Raw genomic sequence first — 27120 nt, forward strand, 5'->3', positions numbered from 1 at the left:
AGGCAGGAGGAGAAGGGGATGACAGAGGGTGAGATGGTTGGATGGCCTCACCGACTCAATGGACATGAGTTTGAGTAAACTCCACAAGTTGGTGATAGACAGGGAGGCCTGGCGTGCTGCAGTCCATGGGGTCACAAAGAGTGGGACACGATTGAGTGACTGAACAGAGCTGATATTTACACAGTGAGCATCAAGTGATCCCTCTTTTATGAAAGATAAAGCAACATCTTCAGATGAAACATATAATTAGATGCTAAACATTATTTCTTTTCTATAGAATCCTAATTATTGGCATGTTTCTTAAGAAATTAACATATAGTGCTTTATTAGTACACAGGTCACACTTTTTCAAACCTTGCTGTGACCCATTTGATGGGATTTGGACTTTGAAGTTACAAGATTACCTCTTCTAGGATAGTAGAAGAGGGGGAAAAAGATTATGTAGGAACAATTTCCAGGTGGCTCAAGTGATAAAGAATCTACCTGCCAAAGTAAGAGACACAGGCAGGAGACACAAGTTCAATCCCTGGGTTGAGAAGATACCCTTAAGAAGGAAATTGCAACCCACTCCGGTATTCTTGCCTGGGAAATCTCACGGACAGAGGAGTCCGGCTGGCCACAGTCCATGGCCACAGTCCAGTTACAAAGAGCTGGACATGACTGAGCACACAAGAGTAATTAAACTTTAGGAATGAAAAAGATACTGAGTTTTGCCTTGTTAGAGTCCCTGAATACTGAGCAGAACAAATGTGATAATAGTTTTACTGAGAGATTGATTTTTCAATACTTAAACTTTCCTATACATTTTTTCCCCATTTTTTAGCTGAAGGAAAGATCAACAGTGTTGCTCTGTTCAGTGTGCTTTGTAAGATGCAAATATCATCTAAGATGCTAATAATCAGAAACGGTGATAGCAGCATTCTGTTATATGCTTAATTAAGAAGATGGAATAATGAATCTCTATCTATATTTTAGAAAAGGCCAAAGCTCTGCTGAACTAGCTAACTGGACTTTATACAATGAATTGCCAAGATAAAGAATGCAGATGCCACCATTTAAGGCATAGACAACCTTCATATTTAAGGTAACACTGCTCCTTCTTAGAACTGTTTATGTTTAATTATGTATTCAATATTTGGCTTCTCATTGTTGTAGGCTTTCTAAAGGCAAGGACCATATATTCAGAATTTTTCACAATATCTGGAATGCTGTAGCCTCATCGAATGAGTGAATAATCTAATTTTAATTTGGGAAGATTAATTAAATTGGGAAACTCTGTTAATTAACACACTGATCTCTTCTATTAGCCAACATTTAATTATCTATAAAGATTGAGATATGAGTATGAAAAAACAATTTTCACAAATAACCTAGTAATTTTCTTCCTTAAACATGAGAAAATCAAACAAAATTTAATAACACATATATACATGGGAGAGGGCTTCCCAGGGGGCTCAGTGGTAAAGAATCTGCCTGCCAATGCGGGAGATGCAGGAGACACATGACATTTTCGATCCCTGGGTTGCAAAGATTCCCCCCCTGGAAGAGGAAATGGCAACTCACTCCAGTATTCTTGCCTGGAGAATCCCAAGGACAGAGGATCCTGGTGGTCTACAGTCCACGGGGTTGCAAAGGGTCAGACACACCTAAGCAACCTAGCTCACATGCATAGATAAGAGTGACCCAGAGGAATTGAGTAACTCCCCCAAATGGTCAAAACCCTCACCTTAAATACCATCCTTAGCTAAAGCCATTGGGGGCAGTGGTTTGGGGACCTCAAAGTTAGGGAGGGGGGAAGGCAACTCATACGGAGATAGAAAGCAAAAGATTAGTAAAAAAAAAAAAATGTAGGGCAGAGACAATGGGATACAGAGAGGAATTTTTACAGCCTCTCCCTCTCTGTCTACCATACCAATGAGTTCATCCTATGGTTATCTATGGTGATGGCTGCATTCCTGGGTCAGCTCCTCTGTTTACAATCTTTTAGACAGTTAGGGGGAAGATCAAAGCTAATTCCTGAGCCTCTGGGGCCTTGATTTTCAGCTAGAAATCGTGTACGGACCAAAGGTGGCAAATTTTGCTCTCCTACAGTCCTACCTTCGAAATTTTTTTAAAGACATTTCATAGTCCAGAAGTCGACAGATTGCTTTATCTCACCAAGTCAGTTTCTTAGTTCTGACAATAAAGTCATGTCAGTTACTCATTTCAGGACGCACTGATGGAAGCAGGCTCTTAAGGTTAGGTCTACAGGACACAGGCAATCAAGTATTTAATAAGATGTATTTCTATGGAGACAAAAGAAAAACAAGGTTCAGTGATTGGTGGGAGGTGGTTTACTCACTCAGTCATGTTCGGCTCTCAAACCCCATGGACTGCAGCCTGCCAGGCTCCTCGGTCCATGGGATTCTCCAGACAAAAATACTGGAGTGGGTTGCCATTTTCTTCTCCAGGTCAATTCCCGACCAAGGAATCGAATCTGGGTCTCCTGCATTGCAGGTAGATTCTTTAACGACTGCACTGTTAGGGAATGATTGGAGCAAATTATAAACTCAATATCAAGTCCTGAGAGTTTCTACTTGAGAAGATTTGGACAGGGAAGACTGGCATGCTGCAGTCCATACAGTCGCACATACACAATTAAGTGACTCAACAACAAAAGCAAGGAGAACAGGCAGCTCATGCTCAAAAGCACCAAATTCCCCATTTATCTGGGGAAGTTTGTATGGGTATGTATGGGGTGGGGGCTACAGGTGTGTGGCTTTGTGCTGATCAGTTGGTAGTGAGGTAACAGGGTGGGCCGCAGAAATCTGGCCCTTGGCCAGAAGTAGCCATCCTTCACCTGGGTGGGGGCCTTCGGTCTCAGAAGAATGTAAAGGTATTGTTATGTATAATCCTGGGAGGAACCAGGAACCTGCCCCAAGGCGGCACTGTTGTTTCTAGACTGTCCTCCCTTGTTTCTGTATTCCCTCCCTTCCTTAGATTGCTAGTGTTCAGTCCTTGAGTTTCAGACTCTGCAACCCCCTGGGCTGCAGCACGCCAGGCCTCCCTGTCCTCCAGCATCTCCCGGAGCTTGCTCAAACTCATGTCCATCAAGTCGGTGATGCCATCCAACCACCTCATCCTCTGTCGTCCCCTTCTGCTCCTGCCCTCAATCTTTCCCAGCATCAGGGTCTTTTCCAATGAGTCTGCTCTTCACATCAGATGGCCAAAGTATTGGAGCCAACTGTTTGAACCTGCCCTTTGGAACTCAGGGAAGGTCATGGAGGCTGAATGAACCCGACTTCCTACAAATAAGAAATGGGGGCCACAGAAAGGATTTGTACCCCGAAGCCTCACAGCATCCTGCTCTATTTGATAACAGGAGATATACCGTCCTTTTAATGTTCTACTCAGTGGGCACCTTTGCTCTGGCAGCAAAACTGCTTTGAATAGGAGGCATCCAATCATGAATTGCTAAAGATTGCCTCCACAATAAAAAAGGGTGGATTCAGGCATTCTGATTACAAGGAGGGCTGCTTTGCAAACCTTGATACCACTTTTAAAGACATATGCTAGGGAAAACAGGACTGGGGGGAGAGGTTAGGGAGGATGACAAGAAACTACCATCAGTCAGGGTACAAGGCACTTTCAGTGCTGAATCTTATTAATTTGAACCTATAACATTCATGGCAACCCACACTGGTATTCTTGCCTGGGAAATCCCTTGGAAGGAGGAGCCTGGCAGGCTACAGCCCATGGGGTCGGGAAAGAGCTGGACAGGATGTAGCAACTAAACAGCAACATTCTAGTGAGAGGGGGGGAAACCCCCAGTTGCAGAAGAAGAAACTGACAGTTACAAATATTTGGAGACTTGTTCTGGTAAAGGAAAAGAAGAGAAAATCCCACCAGTTTCCATGTTGTATGTGGTTAAGAAACTGATGTGTTAAAATTACCTGAAAATTGCTGGTTTGTGCAGAATGTGAATATCAACCAAGGCCTCAACATAGATGAAAGTCAAAGTGAAAGTCACTCAGTCATGTCGGACTCTTTCAGACCCCATGGACTGTAGTCCATGGAATTCTCCAGGCCAGAATACTGGAGTGGGTATAGCCTTTTCCTGCTCCAGGGGATCTTCCCAACCCAGGGATCAAACCTAGGCCTCCCACATTACAGGTGGATTCTTTACCAGTTGAACCACCAGGGAAGCCCAAAAAGGCGTTCTGCATGAAAGCTTATAGGAGTGAGTGTGCCTAGCTGTGTCCGATTCCTTGTGACTCTTTGGACGGTAGCCTGCCAGGTTCCTCCGTCCATGGGATTTTTCAGGCAAGTATACTGGAGTGGATTGCCATTCCCTTCTCCAGGGACTGAACTTATATATCCTGTGTTTCCAACATTGTAGGCAGATTCTTTACCCACTGAGCCATCAGTAAGATAACAGATGTTATCAAAATGGAAAATACGAATCCCAAACAAAGCACATCATAGTCAATTAGCCTATAAGGAAATTAATAGTAGGACTTTTATCTGTGTTTAAATTTATCTCATCCTTTAAATTAAAATTAAAAAAGGTTTATTTTTCTGAATGTGTCACCATATACATATTAGTACAGTGGTGCCTATATACAATATTTGAATGAATAAACATAAAATATAAGCATTAAAAAAAAAAAGAAATTGATGCGTTATCACGGAGCAGGCAGAACCAGAGATGCTTCCCAAGCGTGGGCAGTTAGAAATTAGATTTCGGCAGGGGGTAATCAACAGAGAAGTCAGAGCTGTAGTTAAATATATTTGACTGCCGAAATTCGGAAATCCTGCAGTTCCTGGAAAGAGGTTGGTCAGTAGAGTTTCTTTAGGGGGCATTTTTCAGCGGCCTCCCCGCGAACGCAGACTTTGCCCGGGGTGGACAGAGCGGACGGAGCCTGCCACCAAGAAGGATGTCTCCACCCCCCGCAGGGTCGCCTCAGCCCCGTCGAGGCCCCCGGGCGACCACAGGGACCGCGAGCTCGGGGCCGGCGTCCCTACGCCTTCGGAGCCGCGCGGAGGCCGGCGGGCCCCTGAGGACCCGCCGCGGGGACCGCGCTGGGCGGCCGCCTGGTGGGCCCGCGCGCGCCCGGTCGCGCGCCCCCGGCTCGCCCGCGCCCCCGCGGCGCGCTCCCGGCTCGCCCGCGCCCCCGCGGCGCGCCCCTGCGGCCGGCGCCTCCCGCTGCTGCCCGAGGAAGCCATGGCCCGAGACGCGCGCGGGCGGTACCTGTGGATATGCCTGGCCGCAGCGCTGGCGTCCTTCCTGGCTGGATTTACGGTGGGTAAGTGTGCCGACCCCTGTCCCGGGCGCCAGGCGCCCCTCCCCCTGCGGCCTGCGTGGAGAGAAGCCCGACAGCCGCCGGGGACGGCCGCGGCGCCGCGTCCCAGCCCGACTGCAAGCCGAATGCGGTGCATTCCGTCCTTTCTAGTAAAGGGTGGTAGCAATTCAAGTCTTTAACATGCCGAGCTCCGGGCTTTCCTGGTGGCTCAGCTGGTAAAGAATCCGCCTGCAGTGCAGGAGACCCCATTCGATTCCTGGGTCGGGAAGATCCGCTGGAGGAGGGATAAGCTACCCACTCCTGTATTCTTGGGCTTCTCTGTTGTCTCAGGCGGTAAGGAATCCACTTGCAATGTGGGAGACGTTAGTTCGATCCCTGGGTTGGGAAGATCCCTTGGAGAAGGGAACGGCTACCCACTCCAGGATTCTGGCCTGGAGAATGCCATGCCTATACAGTCTACGGGGTCGCAAAGAGTCGGACACGACTGAGCGCCTTTCACTCAGTCAGGGTACTGTTAAGAGCCGTTGTAAAGAAACTTTAGAGTTGCCATTATTCGCAGGGGTCAAGGAGTTTATTTCGTTTCCAAGAGTCGAAACTTACAACTGCCCTTCTGTGATCATTTATTGCAAAAATCTCTGGGAAATCCTCCCCGTGTGTCAGCCGCTGCGCTGTGAAGCAGACCTCGGTGGGCGAACAAGAAACAGAGGCCCGTGCTCTAATACGTAACACGGGGGAATGACAAGATTCTCTCATCTAAAACTCCTTTAACCAACTCAGAATTACAAAGCGGAATTTGAAGGTTTTCTGCATTTAAGTTTGAATTTTTTGTAATGCTCCCCGTGATCTGTTTCCCTGCTGAGGGCTCTTTGTGTTGGGTGGGGGGACCCTTAGTTTTTATAAAAGTCAAAAGCACTTATTGTGTATGTAATATGCATGTGTCTATGTATCTGCTCCCCCCTCCCCCCGCCACAGGTTGGCTTAGTAAGCCCCTCAAAGATCTGGGCACTTCAGCAGACAGTCACCAGAATCTAAGGTGGAAACTGATATCTGAGATGAAAGCTGATAATATAAAATCATTTCTTCGGTAAGTTTGTTTTAAATAATTGATCTTAAAAATAAGAATTTTGAAACAATGCAGAGTGAGAACTGTTTGAAAACTGATTATATTCATGTGGGTAACCTTCTTTGTGTGAAATGATATAATATCATATTAATTCCTGATAGTTTAAATGTCCGTTTATACAACTCTTAAGAGTAAAATCTACTTGAATGTTGCAAAGTCTTTCTTCCCTAACTTCATGTGCAGAAAAAGCCTTTGGTTTCTTTATTAAGAGATGTTCCAACTTCATGTACTTTGGACGGCAGCTGAAGGTTACTCTCTGTTCCCCAGGCCTGAGTTTAATCAGGGAATTTATTTAAATGTCACATTCTATCAGGAAGACTCAGATGGTGGTAAACTTTGATTTAGAGAGAAAGAGATTAAAGTTTCAGATTCTGTTCACCACAAATTAAACCTTTGTCCCATCTACAAACTTAAGGAACATAAAGAGGACAGAATGAAAGCAAAAGGATCAGTGCAAACCCCCCAGTGTCTTAGCAAGAGAAAGAATGACATTCAGGAGAGTGATTATGAAGTGCTTGAAGGCAGCTATTGTGACATTTATTTCACTAAAAACAAACAAACAAACAAACAAAAACAGTTTTATTGAGGTATAAGAAAATTAGAGATACCAAGGGAACATTTCATGCAAAGATGGGCTCAATAAAGGACAGAAATGGTATGAACCTAACAGAAGCAGAAGATATTAAGAAGAGATGGCAAGAATACACAGAAGAACTATACAGTAAAGATCTTCACGACCCAGATAATCACGATGGTGTGATCACTCACCTAGAGCCAGACATCCTGGAATGTGAAGTCAGGTGGGCCTTAGGAAGCATCACTATGAACAAAGCTAGTGGAGGTGATGGAATTCCAGTTGAGCTATTTCACCTACTAAAAGATGATGCTCTGAAAGTGCTGTACTATTTGGAAAACTCAGCAGTGGCCACAGGACTGGAAAAGGTCAGTTTTCAACCCAATCCCAAAGAAAAGCATTGCCAAAGAATGCTCAAACTACCAGACAATTGTACTCATCTCACACACTAGTAAAGGAATGCTCAAAATTCTCCAAGCCAAGCTTCAGCAATACATGAACCGTGAACTTCCAGATGTTCAAGCTAGCTTTAGAAAAGGCAGAGAAATCAGAGATCAAATTGCCAACATCTGCTGGATCATCGAAAAAGCAAGGGAGTTCCAGAAAAACATCTATTTCTGCTTTATTGACTATGCCAAAGCCTTTGACTGTGTGGATCACAATAAACTGTGGAAAATTCTTCAAGAGACTGGAATACCAGACCACCTGACCTGCCTCTTGAGAAACCTGTATTCAGGTTAGGAAGCAACAGTTAGAACTGGACATGAAACAACAAACTGGTTCCAAATAGGAAAAGGAGTACGTCAAGGCTGTATATTGTCACCCTGCTTTTTGTTTGTTTCACACATACATACAAATTTTTCTTTAAATTTCAGGGACTTCACAGAATCCCCCACCACAGATCCATAGTCCCCACATTCATTCAACTCCCTCAGGTTGCAGATGAGGAAGCTGAGACCCAGAGAGGGAAAGGTACTGGGCCAAGGTCACACAGTGTATATTGGCAGAACCAAGGGGCATATTTCTCCCCATGCCTCTTATAGCTGTATTCAGAGACTTGTCATCCTGGCCAAAAGGTGGGGTCACCTGCATACAGCCTCACCTTTGCCTCCTACACCTGGGGAAATACTAATAGCTGAGCATCTCTCCAACTGCTACAGCCATTTTCACCACTAGGTGGCGCCTGCACCATGTGTTAGGCTGACGTTAACAAACATCCTGGAAAATTAAAGGTGCTCCAAAGACCTACCCCTCTTGATCTGTATCTGAAGCTGGTGAGCCTAGAGACTGCGCTTTGCAACAAGAGAAAGCCCACGCGCAGCAACGAAGACCCAGAGCAATCAAAAATAAATAAATAATATATAAAAAAAGAATCTGTGCAGCATCAGACCTTTCATAGTTTCCAAACTGGCGAAAGCACACTAGTCCTTTGATAACCTGGAGAAATTCTGGGGAGGCCCCCAGCCAGCAGGGCCAGAACTGGAACTCAAACCAGACGGGTGTCCTGACCTCAGGCCAGTGCTGTCACCCTGCTTATTTAACTTACATGCAGAGCACATCATGAGAAATGCTGGGCTGGAGGAAGCACAAGCTGGAGTCAAGGTTGCCTGGAGAAATATCAATAACCTCAGATGTGCAGATAACATCACTCTTATGGCAGAAAGTGAAGAAGCCTCTTGATGAAAGAGGAGAGTGAAAAAGCTGGCTTAAAGCCCAACATTCAGAAAACTCAGATCTGGCATCCGGTCCCATCTCTTCAAGGCAAATCAATGGGGAAACAGTGGCTGACTTTATTTTGGGGGGGGCTCCAAAATCTCTGCAGGTGGTGATTGCAGCCATGAAATTAAAAGATGCTTACTCCTTAGAAGGAAAGTTATGACCAACCTAGACAGAGTATTAAAAAGCAGAGACATTACTTGGCCAACAAAGGTCCATCTAGTCAAGGCTATGGTTTTTCCAGTAGTCATGTATGGATGTGAGAGTTGGACTATAAAGAAAGCTGAGCGCCGAAGAATTGATGCCTTTGAACTGTGGTGTTGGAGAGGACTCTTTTTTTTTTTTTTTTTGTAATGAAAAAAAAAAAAGCTTTTATTCTGTAGCCTACTTTTTTTTATATGACAGTTCTATAAAGAGGCTTTGGCTTAATGTATTTGTCTTTCCAATGGTTTCCTTTTTGCTTTCGGGTTCTATTTATTTCTCCTTTCCACTTTTTTTTTTTTTTAGTTGGAGGCTAATTACTTCACAACATTTCAGTGGGTTTTGTCATACATTGATATGAATCAGCCATAGATTTACACGTATGGAGAGGACTCTTGAGAGTCCCTTGGACTGCAAGGAGATCCAACCAGTCCATCCTAAAGGAGATCAGTCCTGAGTGTTCATTGGAGGGACTGATGTTGACGCTGAAACTCCAATACTTTGGCCACCTGATGCAAAGAGCTGACTCACTTGAAAAGACCCTGATGTTGGAAAAGATTGAGGGCAGGAGGAGAAGGGGACGACAGGATGAGATGGTTGGATGGCATCACCCACTCAGTGGACATGAGGTTGGCTAAACTCTGGGAATTGGTGATGGACAGGGAGGCCTGGCGTGCTGTGGTCCATGGGGTCGTAAAGAGTCAGACATGACTGAGCGACTGAACTGAGCTGAACTGAATTTTCATAAAATATACTGCATCCATATAAAGTTTACAATTTGAGAGTAATGACATATGCATAATACACTCAGCCAACCTCCTCAATCAAGAGACAGAAAAAATATATCAAGGCTTTGCGGTTATTCCTCCTTCACTCTCTTACTATGGATTCCTTTTTATCTTCTAATATTTTATATAAATAGAATCATACAGTATGTGCTTTTTTGTGTCTTTCACTCAGCATCATGTATGATTTTGGAATTCAGCCAGGTTGTTGATTATATCTGTGGAGTACATTGCTTTTTATTGCTGAGTATTATTCTGTTGTATGGATCAGTTCAGTTCAGTCACTCAGTCTTGTCCGACTCTTTCCATCCCGTGGACTGCAGCACGCCAGGCCTCCCTGTCCATTTCCAATTCCCGGAGCTTGCTCAAACTCATGTCTGTCGAGTTGGAAATGCCATTCAACCATCTCATCCTCTGTCATCCCCTTCTCCTCCTGCCTTCAATCTTTCCCAGCATCAGGGTCTTTCCCAATGAGTTAATTCTTTGCATCAGGTGACCAAAATATTGGAGTGTCAGCATCAGCCCTTCCAATGAATAGATTTTATAGATAGACCCCAATATGTAGTTGATGGGTATTGGGTTGTTTCTGGTTTTTGATCATGGTGAACAAAGTTGGAATGAACATGTGTTTATGTATGTTTTCATTTCTCTTGGAATGGCTGTGTTGGGTGATAAGCATATGTTTAACTTTTTAAGAAAATGACAAATTTCAAAAGTGGTATACCATTTTATATTCCTACCTTAGTAATATTGGTTGTTTCATTTTAACCATTTTAGTAGGTGTGTATTAGTGTTGGGCTTCTCAGATGGCACTAGTAAAGGACTCGCCTGAATGTGTGTGAGACATGAGAGATATAGGTTCTATCCCTGGATCTGGAAGATCCTTGCAGGAGGGCATAGCAACCCACTCCAGAATTCTTGCCTGGAAAATCCCATGGACAAAGGAGCCTGGCAGGCTACAGTCCATGGGGTTGCAAAGAGTCAGACATGACTGAAGCGACTTGGCATGCATGCATGTAGCAGTATCTCATTGTGGTTTTAATTTATATTTCCTTGATGGTTGGTGATATTAAGCATCTCCTTGTGTGCTTATTGGACATTTGCATATCTTTTATATGGTCCCTGTTCAATTTTTTTTTTTTTTTCATTTAAAAATTATTTTGTTTTGTTATTGAGTGTAAAAGTTCTTTATACATTCTTTTGTCAGTCATGTGAGTATTTTCTGTTCTATGGTTGGCCTTTTTTATTTTCTCAGTGGAGTTTATATGGGGCAGGGATTTTAAATTTTGATAAAGTCCAGTTGAACAATTTTTGTCTTATAGTTCATACTTTTGTGTTCTATCTAATTTAGCCTATGAGAAGTTGTGAAGATTATTTTTGAAGTTTTATGATTGTAGCTTGCACATTTAGGTCAGTGGTCCACTTCAAGGTAATTTTTATGTGCAGTATGATATGAGTTGATGATTTTCTAAATACAAATATGTAATTATTTCTATAAGATTTGTTTAAAAAACTTCCCTTTCCCATTTGAATAGCTTTGATATCTTTGACTAAAATCACTTGACCTTAATGGCCTGTTTTTGGATATCATATTTTCTTCTGTCATTGTGTCGCTCAGTCATGTCCGACTCTTTGCAACCCCATGTACTGCAGCCCACCATGCTTCCCTGTCCTTCACTATCTCCTGGAGTTTGCTCAGACTTGTGTCCATTGAGTCAGTGATGCCATCCAACCATCTTATCCTCTGTCACTGACTTCTCCTCCTGCCTTCAATCTTTTCCAGCATCAGGGTCTTTTCCAATGAGTTGGCTCTTTGCATTAGGTGACCAGAATATTGGAGCTTCAGCTTCAGCATCAGTCCTTCCAGTGGATATTCAGGGTTGATTTCCTTTAGGATTTTGTTTTGGTCTTGCTGTCCAAGGGGCTCTCGAGAGTCTTCTCTAGCACCATGGTCCGAAAGCATCAATTCTTCACTGCTCAGCCTTCTTTATGGTCCAACTCTCACATGACTGCAAAAACCACAGCTTGGACTTATATGGACCTTTGTCAGCAAAATATTTTCTTCTGTTGATCTATTAATCTCAGTACCATGTTGTCTTGTTTGGTATAGCTTAATAGTAAGTTGAAAATGAGATAGGGTTGATCCTACATATTTTGCTTTTTAAAAATTGCTTTGACTATTTTATTTGCATTTCCAAATAAATTTTAAAATCAACTTCTTAATTCCTACCAAAGAAAAAAAATGCCTGCTGGAACTTTGATTAAAATTGCATTGAATTTGTGAGCAAATTAGAAAGAGTCTTTTAATCTCTTCATTCATTGTAGGGATATACTGTGTGTGTTAGTTGCTCAGTCGTGTCCAGCTCTTTGTGACCTCATGGACTGTGGTTCAGTCCCTGCCAGGCTCCTTTGTCCATTAAATTCGCCAAGCAAGAATACTGGAGTGGGTTGCCATTTCCTTCCCCTGGGGAACTTCCCAACCCAGGGATCGAACCCAGGTCTCCTGCGTTGTGGGTGGATTCTTTACTGTCTGAGCAAACAGGAAAGCCCTAGGGATGTACTACAGTTTCCTGAGGAGATCCACCTGCCAATGCAGGAGACACAAGAGAAGCGATTCAATCTCTGGGTCAGGAAGATCCTCTGGAGGAGGAAATGGCAACCCACTCCAGTATTCTTGCCTGGAAAACTCCACGGTCAGAGGAACCTGCTGGGCTGCAGCCCACTGGCTCATAAAGAGTAGGACACGACTGAGCGAGCACATACACGCATGCACATGACCGTATTATGTCTGATGAAACAGGAGAAAAATTTAGTTGAGATCCACTACAAAGTTTTCCTCTGTTGAAAGGAACACAAAAGAGGAAATAACTTCTCCTGAACATTGTAGCATGAATATATGATGTGTGGAGCTGCAGTGCCCGTCTTGGGACCATAAGGAGAAATTCAGTAAAGTTGTTCCCTGCTGCTTTTTTTTTTTTGCACTTCTTTCATTTCAGTGGGTTGCTGAAAAGGTGAGAGGCAAACCTTAATGATTAATCCTTCACCTTAAATGAAGGGAATATACTTACCTTACCCCCCTCCCCAGCTGTAAGAATATTATTTATTCACTAAAGGAAATAAAATAATAATGAATTATATGTAGTAGAATTTTAAATATCCCCAGCCCCAGTGGTTTTCTTATGCAAAAGCTTCTGTCTGCAAACACATTAATACTTTTTAAAAAAAATTAGTTTATTTTGCTTGATTGCATCGGGTCTCAGTTACAGCCCACAGGCTCTTTTCGCAGCACGGGGTCGTCTCTAGTTGTGGCGTGTAGGCTTAGTTGCCCTGTGAAACATGGGCTCTTAGTTCCCTGACCAGGGATCAAACCGGCATTCCCTGCATTGCAAGGCGGATTCTTTTTTTTTTTTCTTGGCTTTCCCTTCATGGGTCTCTGTATTCAAGACCTTTGTTTTGGATTGTCAGCAACTGGCTTGGCCCTTTGAGGCTTCCTGTCAGGAATGCTTTAAGTCAAAGTGCATGTGTGGGAAGGTGGATTCTTAATCACTGGACCATAAGGGAAGTCCTGATACTTTTTCTTCCCCCCACAAATATTGTATGGTATTAAATATCAGTAACTTGCAGCTTTAATTAAATGATAATAGACGTGGAAAGCTTCACAGAAAAGAAAATGATCGAAGTATCATAATGAATGGTTAATAGCTTACAGGCGGGGAAGGTAAATGACTAGGAGAGGTGTACAGCGATATTTACATAAGTAGGATGATACTTTTGTCTAAGAGAAGACCTTGTGCAAAGGCTAAAAAGGGTGATGATTTTAGGAGACCAATTAGCATATTAAAGGATAAGAGTAAAGAAGTTTATAAGGTGAGTGGTGAGAAGTGAAGCTGGAAAGTGGATCAATGAAAAAAAGGGTCCAAATGCTATGTCCAATGTGAACTTTATAATGCAGAATATAAGGAGCCATAGAAGGATTTTAAGCAGTTGATCAGTATGATCAGATGAATGATTTAATTCCTCAATTAAATCAAATCCAGGAATCAAACCCAGGTCTCCTGCATTGCAGGCAGATTCTTTACCGACTGAGCTACGAGGGAAGCCCTACTAAATTATAAGCAACTTATTTAACTGCTCTCCATTTCCTCATTTGCAAAATGGGGACAATGGAAGAAGGGTGATCAGGATTAAATCAGAAAGCCCATGTGAAATACCTCATCGGGTTACTGGCATATAGTAAGTTTTCAGTAAGTACTGATTTTGCTCTACTCTGTCTTTTTTGGTTGTTCTATGATTGACTAAAACACCAGTGTGTAGAAGTATAATTGCCCTACTTACAGAGGGAGGGGGTTTGGGAAACTTTTAAAATATTTACCTCAAGCAAAGCGAATTTCATTTGAAACTGTATGTGAAGTTACTTAACTGTTGCGAATCATTTAGACTCAGAACAAAGAGATCATTCCCCAAACTCAGTTCAGTAAATCTGTATTATGTGATTCCTGGATAACAGGCAAGTACTGAGCCTTTGGAAATACAAACATAAAGCTGCATGGACTTGAACTTCAATGGGATAAATAAACAACTGTATACAGTCGGGTGAAAACAGCGCCACAAGTGCATGCTAGCACGGCTGCCCGACTGTGTCTGGCAAACATGATCTTTGTTTGAGAACATCTTCACTTCCTGATAAGCAGCAAGAAGTTAGCACCGGTGGCGTAGGGATGTGCCGTCCTTGCATCGTGTTTTCTTGTCCCCGAGTCCCTGCTGACTGTTCACCACGGGATGTGTTCTTTTCTGAGGAGCACTGTCAGGACCAGCCCAACAGTGAACCGACTGAGGGAGCGGAGCCATAGAAGAATAAAGGAAAAAGAAGACTCAGAAATGAAGTGGGGGACCAGGGGACTGATGCCATTCACAGGCAAAAGCCCAGATCCTAATCCTTGCATGCCTTTTATTATTAACTTCTCCTTCCTTGTTTGGGCCCTAGAGATAATTCTTTACAATCTCAGATGTCAAACCTTCAGGCCTTTCATGCTTCTGTTTAGCCCTTCGGCTAGTGACGCCCTTTCTCAGAAACCCGCTCAAGGCTCTGGTCACTGCTGGTTCCCCATTAGTCACATCAGTACTTCAGCATCTTGTTTTCAAGATGTCTTTCCATGATGTACTTTTTACTGCTCCCAGCCCTTCACCTGGGGGTGATGAGAAAGTCATTCTTATTTTTCAAAGAAGCCCAGTAAATTATAGTACAGGCCTGTGCATAGCATGTTTCCTGCAAGCACAATGTAAAAACTGTAGTTACACACAAATATTTAAAAACTGGCATATCTAGAAATCCCTAGCTGTGTCTTTTATATCTTGATTATAGAAATGATACTTAAGTGTAAAATATGAGTTATGCATCTAGAAGAGTTCCTAGCACATTTTCTGAATATAGTCTTTGAATCCCACTTTAATTTTATTTTCATTTCAGTTCGTTTACAAAGTTACCTCATCTGGCAGGAACGGAACAAAATTTATTGCTTGCCAAGAAAATCCAGAGCCAGTGGAAGAAATTTGGACTGGATTCAGCCGAGTTGGTGCACTATGACGTTCTCCTGTCTTACCCTAATGAGACAGATGCCAGCTATATATCAGTCACGGATGAACATGGAATTGAGGTGACTGATTTATAATATTGTATTAGTTTAGGTGTACAGCAAAGTGATTCCATTTTATGTAAATTTTTTTCAGATTATTTCCCATTATAGATTATTATAAGTTATTGAATATTGTTCCCTGTGTTACACAGTAAACCTTCGTTGCTTCCCTACTTAATGTATCTGTTAATATCTGTTAGTGTATCTGTTAGTGTATCTGTAAATCCTATAGTGCGTGCTAAGTTGGTTCAGCTGTGTCTGACTCTTTTTGACCCCATGGGTCATACCCTGGCAGGATACTCTGGCCATGGGATTCTCCAGGCAAGAGTACTGGAGTGGGTTGCCATTTCCTCCTTCAGGGGATGTTCCTGACCCAGGGATCGAACCCGAGTCTCTTATGTCTCCTGCCTTGGCAGCAGGTTCTTCACCACTAGCACCACCTGGGAAGCCCCAGAATACGGGAGTAGGTCGCCATTTCATTCTAAGGGGATCTTCCCAACCCAGGGATCAAACCTGTGTCTCCTGCCCGTGTCTCTTGCATTGGCAAGTAGGTTCTTTACCCCTTGAGCCACCTGGGAATTGTGAATCCTTTACTCCTATTTTATTCCTTCCCCCAGGGCTTCCCTGGTGGCTCAGATGGTAAAGAATCTGCTTGCAACGTGGGAGACCTGGGTTTGATCCCCGGGTTGGGAAGATTCCCTGGAGCAGGGCATGGCAACCCACTTGAGTGTTCTTATCTGGAGAATCCCATGGACAGAGGAGCTTGGCGGGCTACAGTCCATGGGGTTACAAAGAGTTGGACACGACTGAGCAGAGCACATCCCTTTCTTCTTTAGTAATCATAAGTTGTTTTCTGTGTCTGTAAACCTTTCTCTTTGTGTATAGATGGATCTGTGTTATTTTTTATATTCCAAATAAAAGTGATGTATTTGTGTCTCTGACATACTTCATTTAGTATGATATTCTCTAGGTCTACCCCTCTTGCTTGCAAATGGCAGTATTCAATACTCTTTTATGGCTGAGTAATATTCCATTGTATATGTAAACCAAATCTTATTAAACCAGTTGTCTGTTAGTGGGCATGTGGCTTGTTTCCATGTCTCAGCTATTGTAAATAGTGCTGTTTCAAATCTTTGGGTGCATATACCTTTTCAAATTAAAGTTTTTGTCTTTTCTGTATATATGCCCACGAGTAGAATTGCTAGATCATACAGTAGCTCTGTTTTTAGTTTTTTAAGGCGCCGTCACACTGTTCTGTATGGTGGCTGTACCAATTTACACCCCCACTAATGGTGTAGGAGGGTTCCTTTTTCTCTGCACCTTTTCTAGCATTTGTCCTGCATTCCTCTGATGGTTAGCAATGTTGAGCATCTTTTCATGTGCCTGTTCACCATCTGTATGTCTTCTTTAAAGAAATATCTATTTAGGCCTTTTGCACACAAAATGTATTATTCTTTAATAGCAGTCTGAAATGTTTCTAACTTTATGTGTTTCAATTCTTGCTAGATTTTCAATACATCATACGTTGAGCCACCACCAGACGGATATGAGAATGTTAAGAATATTGTACCACCCTACAATGCCTTTTCACCCCCGGGTGTGCCAGAGGTAAAATAAAAGACACTCAGTTCTTTAAGCCTTTACGTAAAAATACCTATGTAAAGGACTAAAACCAAGGAAATTAGGTGGATCATACATGTTAATTCATACTTTGGGATTCCATCCTCTACATAACCTCCCTAAAAACAATTTTTAGAAAAGAAAAAAAAAAAAAATACTTGAAAACCAGACCCTGATAAGCACGTGCCACTCTTTGAAATAACTAAGAAACTGCTGAACATGTCTGATTCAGTAAGGGCAGTAGATAGTTTTCAAACGTTTTTCCTTTGTTCATTGTCTGACTTTGTTATAGATTTGTAGATCTGAATTGATAAATCATACCACAGAAGTTCTTAATACTATGGTTGGAAATAAATACCGTGGTTGGAAATAACGTGGCTACTTTTATTTATGCTATTTCCCATAGTTCAGTGTACAGTAGTAATTTCTTCAAACATTTAAGCACTGTTTAAATATCTTACATATTGTCTCTCTTTTTTTTTTTTGGTAACTTTCAGGATATTGAAATATTTTAAAAGACTTCTCCAGAATTAGCATGGGTCTGTTTATTAAGCCCAAGACAAGAAAGATAACTTTTTATTATGATGCAGTATTTTGGAGCACACTTCTACATTGGTTTTCTCTTTAGCAGTGTTTTGTATTTTTGTTGTTGTTGTTTGTTTTTATTTTTATTTCCAACAGGGGGAGCTTGTATATGTGAACTATGCTCGTACTGAAGACTTTTTCAAACTAGAAAGAGAGATGAACATTAACTGCACTGGAAAGATTGTTATTGCAAGATATGGGAAAATCTTCAGAGGAAACAAAGTACTTTGTTATTTGCTTTTCTAAGGGAAAAATAGTATATAACCAGTAAATATAAATTGTTTACATTATTTGCATTATGGTTTCCAAAAATTGCCATTGGTTGGTGGAGTCACTAAGTAGTGTCTGATTCTCATGACCCCATGGCCTGGAGCCTGCCAGGCTCCTCTGTCCATGGGATTCTCCAGGCAAGAATGCTGGAGTGGGTTGCCATTTCCTTCTCCAACATTGCCATGTATATATTTATAAATTTGTTATTTTCATGGTTGCACAGAAGAATCCTGGGCGTTTATTTCTTTGCTTGTCTTTTGTCATTGTTGTTGTTTTTGCTACCTCGCCTATCTGGAAAGGGAAATTATTCTTCTTAGTTTTATTACCAAAGCTATGTTTTTTTTTTTTATTAAAATGAAGAAATTTTATATAAACTAAAAAATGAAAATCCATATTTTACTCAATTCATTCATTGCCCAGACATAATCAATTCTTAATAGATCTTTTCAGGCCTAATTTTGTGAAATATGAATGTATGTCTTCATATACTCATTTTATGTAATTTCTTTTTTTTTTTTAACAAAGAGGGCATCAGATACTACATACTGTATACATTTATTTTTTCACTCAATAATAACTCAGAGGTCAGCACATTGAGAGTTATATAATAAAATGGTTAAGAGTATAGGCTGCTAGATCTGTGTAACCTGGCTTCTTGTTTGGTGTGGGTTCCGGTGCTCTAGATCTTTTACTGTGAGCCAGTTACTTAACCTCTCGGTGCCAGTGTTTCTTCTTACGTGAAATAGGAATGCTAATAATAACATTAATCTCTTAGAATCCACAGTAGGATTTATCAACCTTACATTTGAAAGCACTTAGGATAGTTACTGGTACTGAGTAGTTTCTTGTAACTGCTTATTAAGTAAATACCTCATTTTTAAAAAATCTTTATTTGTTTGGCTGTACCGAGTTTTCGTTGCAGCACACGGGATCTCTAGTCACGGCGCTTGAGCTCTTATGAGCAGCATGTGACATCTAGTTCCCTGACCAGGGATCACGCCTGGGCTCCCTGCATGGGAGCTCCAAGTCTTGGCTGCTGGACCATCAGGGAAGTTCCTCCCTCGTCATTTTAGATGGCTATGCAATATTTCACAGAATTATTAAGCAATTTATTTAACCATTCCGCTTGTCTTGTCTTAAATTTGTTACCATTACAAATATTTGTATTGTGAGCATCTTCGTCCATATGTACTTAAACATTTGTGTGAGGATTTTTGTAATATAGATTCACTCCTATAAGCTGAATGGCTAAATCATAGTGTACAGTTGGCTCAAATCTATGGCAACATAGATTTGAACTATGTGAGTCCACTTGTACATGGATATTTTCAATAGTTAATAATAGTATTATTACTATTACTACACGTCAGACCAATTACTACATGGCTTCCCAGGTGGCACAGCGGCCTGCTAATGCAGGAGACACACAGGAGGTATGGGTTCAGTCTCTGGGTCAAGATCTCCTGGAGTAGAAAAGGGCAACCAACTCCAGTATTCTTGCCTAAAAAGTCCCATGGACAAAGGAGCTTGGCAGGCTACAGTCCATAGGGTCACAAAGAGTTGAACAGGAATGGGCAACTATGCATGCATTCACACAGTTTCTACAAGGTCAGAGGTTGGTTGAAACCACAGATGCAGACAAATGGAGAATACAGAGGGCCAAGCCTAAGTTATTCTTGGATTAACCCTGCATTGTTCAAGGATCAATTGTACATTATTTCAAAAGTTTGATGGGCATCATCGATTTGTACTTCAAAAAAGTTGTATCAGATTTTGCTTTTTCTAATCTTTGTCTGAATACTGGGAAGTGTTTTAGCTGATTAATGGTTATCTATCTTTCATTATACTGCTTCTGGTAATCAAGAACTCAGTATCTTACAGGATACATTTTCCTATTTGTGGTCAGTTTGAATTGTTAGAAACATTTACAAAACACTGGGCGATGTTTCAGACACTAAGTTCTGGGTAGATTTTCTTCTCTTCTTTCTCTTCTCCTCTTCTGCCCCAGGCTCTCTGCAGTGAGATTATGGAGTGTTAACCATTGGACCACCAAGGACTTCACCTGTGTAGAATTTTAAATTAACTTTCTTAGTTCCACAGATGTTTGCATCATCTTAAGTCTATGGTCTGGAGGAAGCACAAGCTGGAGATTGCCGGGAGAAATAGCAATAACCTCAGATATGCAGATGACACAACCCTTATGGCAGAAAATGAAGAGGAATTAAAGAGCCTCTTGATGAAAGTGAAAGAGGAGAGTGAAAAAGTTGGCTTAAAGCTCAACATTCAAAAAACTCAGATCATGGCATCTGGTCCCATCACTTCAAGGCAAATCGATGGGGAAACAGTGGAAACTGGCTGACTTTATTTTTCTGGGCTCCAAAATCACTGCAGATGGTGACTGCAGCCATGAAATTAAAAGACGCTTACTCCTTGGGAGGAAAGTTATGACCAACCTAGACAGCATATTCAAAAGCAGAGGCATTACTTTGTCAACAAAGGTCTGTCTAGTCAAGGCTATGGTTTTTCCAGTGGTCATGTATGGATGTGAGATTTGAACTATAAAGAAAGCTGAGTGCTTGAAGAATTGATGCTTTTGAACTGTGGTGTTGGAGAAGACTCTTGAGAGTCCCTTGGACAGCAAGGAGATCCAACCAGTCCATCCTGAGGGAGATCAGTCCTGGGTGTTCATTGGAAGGACTGATGCTGAAGCTGAAACTCCAATACTTTGGCCACCTGATGTGAAGAGCTGACTCATTTGAAAAGACCCTGATGTTGGGAAAGATTGAGGGCAGGAGGAGAAGGGGACGACAGGATGAGATGGTTGGATGGCATCACTGACTCAATAGACATGGGTTTGGGTGGACTCTGGGAGTTGGTGATGGACAGGGAGGCCTGGCGTGCTGTGGTTCATGAGGTCACAGAGTTGAACACAACTGAGTGACTGAACTGAACTGAAGTCTGTGGTGTTCTGAACATTGGAGAGTGTGCATGCTCAGTCACCTCGGTCATGTCCAACTCTTTGGGATCCAATGGACTGTAGCCCAGCAAGCTTCTCTGTCCATGGGAGTGTCCAGGCAAGAATAGTGGAGTGGGTTGCCGTGCTCTCCTCCAGGGGATCTTCCTGACCCAGGAATAGAACCCATATCTCCTGCGTTGCCTCCATTGCAGGCAGATTCTTTATCACTGAGCCACCTGGGAAACCCCAAACACTAAGGGGTAGATAGTTAAAGTGAGTTAGACAAGGTCCTTGTTCTCAAAAATAGTAGTAGAGAAAAAAGATGTTTAAAAGTTATTTTACAATGCTTTGCTCCATCTTGTAATATAATCATACACAAAATACAGAAGATGTATAGAAAAGAAAGACATTAATTTTGCAGTTTTAGGAATAATAGGAATGCTTCACAGAAAAGGTAATAACGTGTTTGGAGTTATGTTGAATAAATGCGAGTTGTTAAGACTACCTAGGCAGAAATCGAATTCAGGCCAAAAAGAACTGATTGTTACCAGTGTGATAATAAAACAGTGTGTAAGTTTCCATATGTTATTAAATTGGCTTTATCTTACATGGGTAAGTCAGCCTTTCGCCATTTCTACATTATGGATTGCTTATTGCCCCTGAAGGTTAAAAATGCCATGTCGGCAGGAGCCAAGGGAATCATCTTGTACTCAGATCCAGCTGACTACTCTGCTCCTGGGGTACAGCCATATCCCAAAGGGTGGAACCTTCCTGGAACTGCAGCCCAGAGAGGGAATGTGTTAAATCTGAATGGTGCTGGTGACCCCCTCACTCCAGGCTATCCAGCTAAAGGTAACAGATGAGCCTGTTATGGCCCACTCCTTTTTGCAAAAATATTACTTGTCCTTACAGAAGGCATGAAAGTAAGCATCTATAGAATAACATTAAAATTGTGCACAATTGTATTTTGGATTGCCACTGCTAGGAATTTAAAAAGAATTTCGCTTTTATTATTTCAGCTTTAAGTTTCCATGAGGTGTGGACGTGAAGAGGGGGAGTAGACAGTTCAGTTCTCTTCTGCCTTTAGTAGAGGTTGAAGAACACATGTCCAGAGTAATACTATTCTTAGCAAACTAGAACTTAGGGTTTCTGAACTGTGTAATGATTTTATTTTTCTATAGATCGCATATTTCTATTTTTGAAAATACCAATGAGATTTTTGTGTGATTTAATATGTGAAGTGGAAAAGATTTTCACATTTGTGTAACCATATCCACAATCAAGATAATGAATGTGTCCATTACCCCAAAAAGTTTTATCTCATCTTTTTGTGATGCCTTCCTCTCAACCCCTCTCCCTCCCTGCCAATCCCTAGGAATCTTTGTTTTGCCTTCTGTCTAGTATAATTATTTTGAGCTTCAGCTGTGTTGATGTCTGTGTCAATATTTCAGTTCTTTTTGTCCTGGTTGTTGAATGGTATTCCATTGAATATTCTACAGTTTGTTTATTTGTTCACTTATTCTTGGGAATTTAGATTGCTTTGAGTTTTGGAGATATTACACATAAAACTGCTATGAACAGTTGTATGCAAGTCTTTATATGTATATATACTTTTGTCTCTCTTGAGTAAATGAATAGAAATGGCATGGCTGCATAACATGATATATGATTTTCAAATTGTTTTCCAAAGTGGTTGTACCATTTTGCATTCTAGCAGCAGTATGTGAGTGTTCCATTTGTTGCATCCTTGTCAGTGCTTAGTATGGTTGATCTTTTTAACTTTACATTCTAATTGATATGAAAGTCAAGTTACAATTCTTTTTCAAAGTTTTGGTAGCTATTCTGGTTCCTTCCCATGTGAATTTTAGAACTGGCTTATCAGTTTCTACCAAAAGTCTCCTGGGAGGTTGATTGAGGTTGAATTAAACCTATAGCTCAGTTTTGGGAAAATTGATACTTTAAAATACGGGATCTTCTGACCCATAAACATGGAACAGCTCTCGATTTACTCAGGTATCCGTAACTCTCTCAGCGCGTTTGTTGTTTCACTGTACAGACCATGTGTCTTTTTCACATTTATCCATAATAATTTCATAGTGTTATTCTTTTTTAAATTACATTTTAAATTTCGGTTTCCAGTTGGCCATTGTTAATAAATGGAAATGTTGTTTCTAGAGGAAACATACTGATCTTGTGTATTGATCTTGTATTCTGTAAACTCATCAGTAATTAGTTCTGCTAGGTTTTTGTGGATTCCATCAGCTTTTGCATAGGTGATCATGTCATATGCACATAAAGAGTTTTATTTCTTTGTTTCTATTCTGGATGCCTTTTCTTTTTCTTTTCTTATTGTAGTATCTGGTACTTCTAGGACATTGCTGTAAAACGTTGTTAGAGCAGATACCCTTGCCATGTTTCTGCCCGTGTCTTTCTCTGTTAAGTAGGATCTTAGCTATAGGTTTTTTTTTTTTTTTTCAGATTTTTATAGATTCTTTTTTTATCAGATTGAGGAAGTTCACTTCTATCTTAAAGTGCTATAAATTTTTATCTTAGCATATTTATCTCATTTGACTCGCAATGTGTACTGAATTTTGTCAGATTCTTTTACTGTACCTAATGAAATGATCTTAAATTGTTCTTATCTATGTTTTTTTTTCAATTATATATATTGATTGGAGTGGGGGGATGCACCCCATGCAGCTTATTGGATGTTCTCGAATAAGGTATTGAAGGCAGGCCATGGTTATAAAGACAGAATCCTAATCACTAGGCTACCAGGAAATTCCCCAGATTGATTTTTGAGTGTCAAACCGAAACAGTGTTCTAATGGAACATTCTTTTTTTTTTCTTTTAATTATTTATGACTACGCTGAGTCTTCATGGCTGTGTGCAGGCTTTCTCTAGTTGCAGTGAGCAGGGGCTACTCTCAGGTTGCAGTGCACATGCTTCACGTTGCCGTGCCTTCTCGTCGCGGAGCGCAGACTCTGGGTACACGAGCTTTAGCAGCCTCGGCATCCAGGCTCAGTAGCTGTGGCTCAGGGGTGTAGCTGCAGCGTGTGCGACCTTCCTGGACCAGGGACCGAACCCATGTGCTGCACGGGCAGGCGGATTCTTAACCCCTGGACCACCAGGGAGTCCTCATTGTAGTATTCCTCTATGCAGTATTGGTGTATTACTGAATTTGTGCTAAAAATTTTGCTAAGAATCTGTCTTTAATGCTAACGGATATTGTCCTATCAATTTACTTTCTTGCAGTATCTCTGTCTCATTTTAGTAGCAGTAACATTGACTTCATGGAATGAATTAAAAATCACTTCATCTTCTTCATTTTTCTGCAAGTGTTTGTGTAGAATGGGTTTGATTTTTTTCTGTAAATGTGGCTCAGTGGTAAAGAGTCCACCTACCAATGCGGGAGACTCCAGAGATGCAGGTTTGATTCCTGGGTCAGGAAGATCCCCTGGAGGAGGAGATGGCAACCCACTCCAGTATTCTTGCCTGGAGAGTCCCATGGAGAGAGAAGCCTGGTGGGCTACAGTCCATGAGGTCGCAAAGAGTCAGATGTGACTGAGTGACTGAGCATGACATGGCATGATGTAGAATCCTTCAGTGAATTGATACGGGCCTGGTATTTTGTTGGTAGGAATGTTTTTAACTGCAAATTAAATTTCTTCAGTAGATATATAGCTGTTTAGGTTATGTATTTAATCTTGAGTGAGATTTGCTAGTTTAAAATTTTGTCCATTTCATCTAAGTTGTTAAATTCATGGGCACATAGTTGTTTGTAATGTTCTTCCTTTCTTCTCTCTCTTTCTTTTCTGCAGGTACTGGAGTGCTATTCTCTTCTTTATTTCTGATATTGATGGCTTATATCTCTCTTTCTTGATTTGTCTTGCAAGGGATTTATCAGTTTTGTTAATCCACTCAGGGAACCAGCTTTGGATTTCATTGATAATTTCTATCATTTGTCTGTTTTCTATTTCTAATATTTCTGTTCTGGTCTCTAGTAGGATATATCCTTTCTCCTGCTGATTTTTGCTTCATTTGCTCTTATTTTTTCAGTTTCTTAAAGTGGAATTTGATGTAACTTGTTTGAAACCTCTCTTTTTTATAAGATAGTTGTTTTAATGCTCTAGAAAACTCTGTTTTGGGTGAAACCACAAGTCCCAATTAGAATTTAAGCCTGACAATACTTTTCATCTTCCTTTAAGGAGTATATTGTTATTATTTGAGTAAGAAATTTTCACTTATTCCCAACACCACTTAGTTCAGTCACTCAGTCATGTCTAACTCTTTGTGGCCCCGTAGACTGTAGCACACCAGGTTTCCCTGTTCATCATCAATCCCGGAGTTTACTCAAACTCATATCCGTCAAGTTGGTGATGCCATCCAACCATCTCATCCTCTGTCGTCCCCTTCTTCTGCCTTCAGTCTTTCCCAGCATTAGGGTCTTTTTCAGTGAGTCAGTTCTTCTCATCAGGTGGTAAAAGTAATTGGAGATCCAGCTTCAGCATCAGTCCTTCCAATGAATATTCAGGACTGATTTCCTTTAGGATGGACTGGTTGCTCCAAGGGACTCTCAAGACTCTTCTCCAACACCACAGTTCAAAAGCATCAGTTCTTCAGTGCTCAGCTTTCTTTATAATCCAACTCTCACATCCATACATGACTACCAGAAAAACCATAGCTTTAACTAGATGGACCTTTGTTGACAAAGTAATGTCTCTGCTTTTTAATATGCTGTCTAGGTTGGTCATAGTTTTTCTTCCAAGGAGCAAGCGTCTTTTAATTTCATAGCTGCAGTCATCATCTGCAGTGATTTTGGAGCCCCCTAAAATAAAGTCTGTCACTGTTTCCACTGTTTCCCCATCTGTTTGCCATGAAGTGATGGGACCAAATGCCATGATCTTAGTTTTCTGAATGTTGAGCTTTAAGCCAATTTTTTCACTCTCCTCTTTCACTTTCATCAAGAGGCTCTTTAGTTCCCCTTCATTTCTGCCATAAGGGTGGTATCATCTGCATATCTGAGGTTATTGATATTTCTCCTGGCAATCTTGATTCCAATCTTTATCCAGCCCAGCATTTTGCATTCCCTTCAGTTCTTTTTTTACAGTTCTTTCTAGTTTCAGAATCTGGGACACATTTTCCAGGTATTTAGTTAACTGAAGCTTCTCTAAAAAGGATTCAGGATATCTAAGGAAATAAAGTATTCTTGGAAAATTCAAGAGAATTACATGAAATGTCAAAGCAAATATGAGAATCTGTAATTCCTGTAATTTATTTTACATTAAAATGTAAATGATTTAATTTTTTACTGTCAAATTAAATAGACCCCATATTGGATAAAACAGTCACTTTGGGGGAACTTTAAATTTTGGGTATAATATCAAACATATAGCAAATGTGCATTAGTAATAGCAAGAATTCCTTTATACTCTTTGCTCAGATTCCTCAGCTGTTTTCCTCTTATGCAATTGGTTTCTGCAGAGTATGCCTTCAGACTTGATGTTGAAGATGGAGTGGGAATTCCCCAAATCCCCGTACATCCCATTGGATATAATGATGCAGAAATACTATTACGGTATAGTTTTCTAGTTGTATTTGAGAATAAGATATATTAAACTAAACATCTATTTTCTCTTCTAAAACCTATGTTAAAAGTGAAGTCTTGTATCAGAATTGACTCCTGAAGTAGGAAATACAGAACACATCTTTTTTTCCATAAGGAAAGAGCAGTTTAATAACTAAGAAATAATAAGAAAACATTCCTGTATTTGCTACAAGTGAAAGTCTCAAAAGGAAAAACTATGTCCAAAGATAAAAATATTGACTTGAGATTTTTCAAGCAGTGAGGTTATCTTAGGTATTTGTATTTGACCTTCATTTCAAAAATGTGGTGATGCCCACAACTCACTAGATGTGTAAAGTTACACCAGTTATTCAGTCTTTCTCTGATTCAGGTTCTTTCTCTGAAATGAAGACAGAACTAGTTTCTGCCTGATAGAGTTTTTATGAGTAGATGAAATCATTATATAAATATCATATGAAAAACAGTCAGTGTTTGCTATTACTGTATTTTATAACTTGTTGGTTCCTTTTCAGATTTCCTAATGTCTGTTTTTTGTTTAATGTATGTACAAATGCAATTCAGTAATTGCTTTTTGAGTGGCTACTGTGTAACCAGCAGCTTTTCTAGAAATTAATTTCTTCTTCTCCTTAATTTCATATGTTTAGGATTTCTTGAACCTAATGCTTCCCTATGTAAATAATTAAAGTCAGAAGCAGAAAGGCTGATGCACTGATGTTTCCCATTTCCCCTCACTATTTTGGTTGTTTTCTCCTTAGCTCTTTTTTTTGGTGAGAGGATGTGCTATGAAG

At 40.9% G+C, this 27120-nt stretch overlaps 1 protein-coding gene across 3 annotated transcripts in view; it reads left to right on the forward strand.

Moving 5' to 3' along the window:
* Nucleotides 1-5161: 5161 nt before the first annotated feature.
* Nucleotides 5162-27120, forward strand: part of NAALAD2 (N-acetylated alpha-linked acidic dipeptidase 2) — a 49922-nt gene continuing 27963 nt past the window's right edge. Inside the window, exons 1-7 of one of the 3 annotated variants that reach the window (XM_043452417.1) lie at nucleotides 5162-5281; nucleotides 6255-6366; nucleotides 15149-15335; nucleotides 16821-16922; nucleotides 17616-17741; nucleotides 21411-21597; nucleotides 26230-26323. In XM_043452417.1, the coding sequence (XP_043308352.1) occupies nucleotides 5239-5281; nucleotides 6255-6366; nucleotides 15149-15335; nucleotides 16821-16922; nucleotides 17616-17741; nucleotides 21411-21597; nucleotides 26230-26323 (851 nt within the window). In that variant the 5' untranslated portion in view covers nucleotides 5162-5238. Of the gene's footprint in view, nucleotides 5286-6254; nucleotides 6367-15148; nucleotides 15336-16820; nucleotides 16923-17615; nucleotides 17742-21410; nucleotides 21598-26229; nucleotides 26324-27120 lie in introns of all 3 variants that reach the window. The other 2 variants (XM_043452415.1, XM_043452416.1) reach the window with 2 other exon arrangements.

The sequence above is a fragment of the Cervus canadensis genome, chromosome 29 (genome assembly GCF_019320065.1).
Source record: "Cervus canadensis isolate Bull #8, Minnesota chromosome 29, ASM1932006v1, whole genome shotgun sequence".
In the NCBI taxonomy this organism is placed as follows: domain Eukaryota; kingdom Metazoa; phylum Chordata; class Mammalia; order Artiodactyla; family Cervidae; genus Cervus; species Cervus canadensis.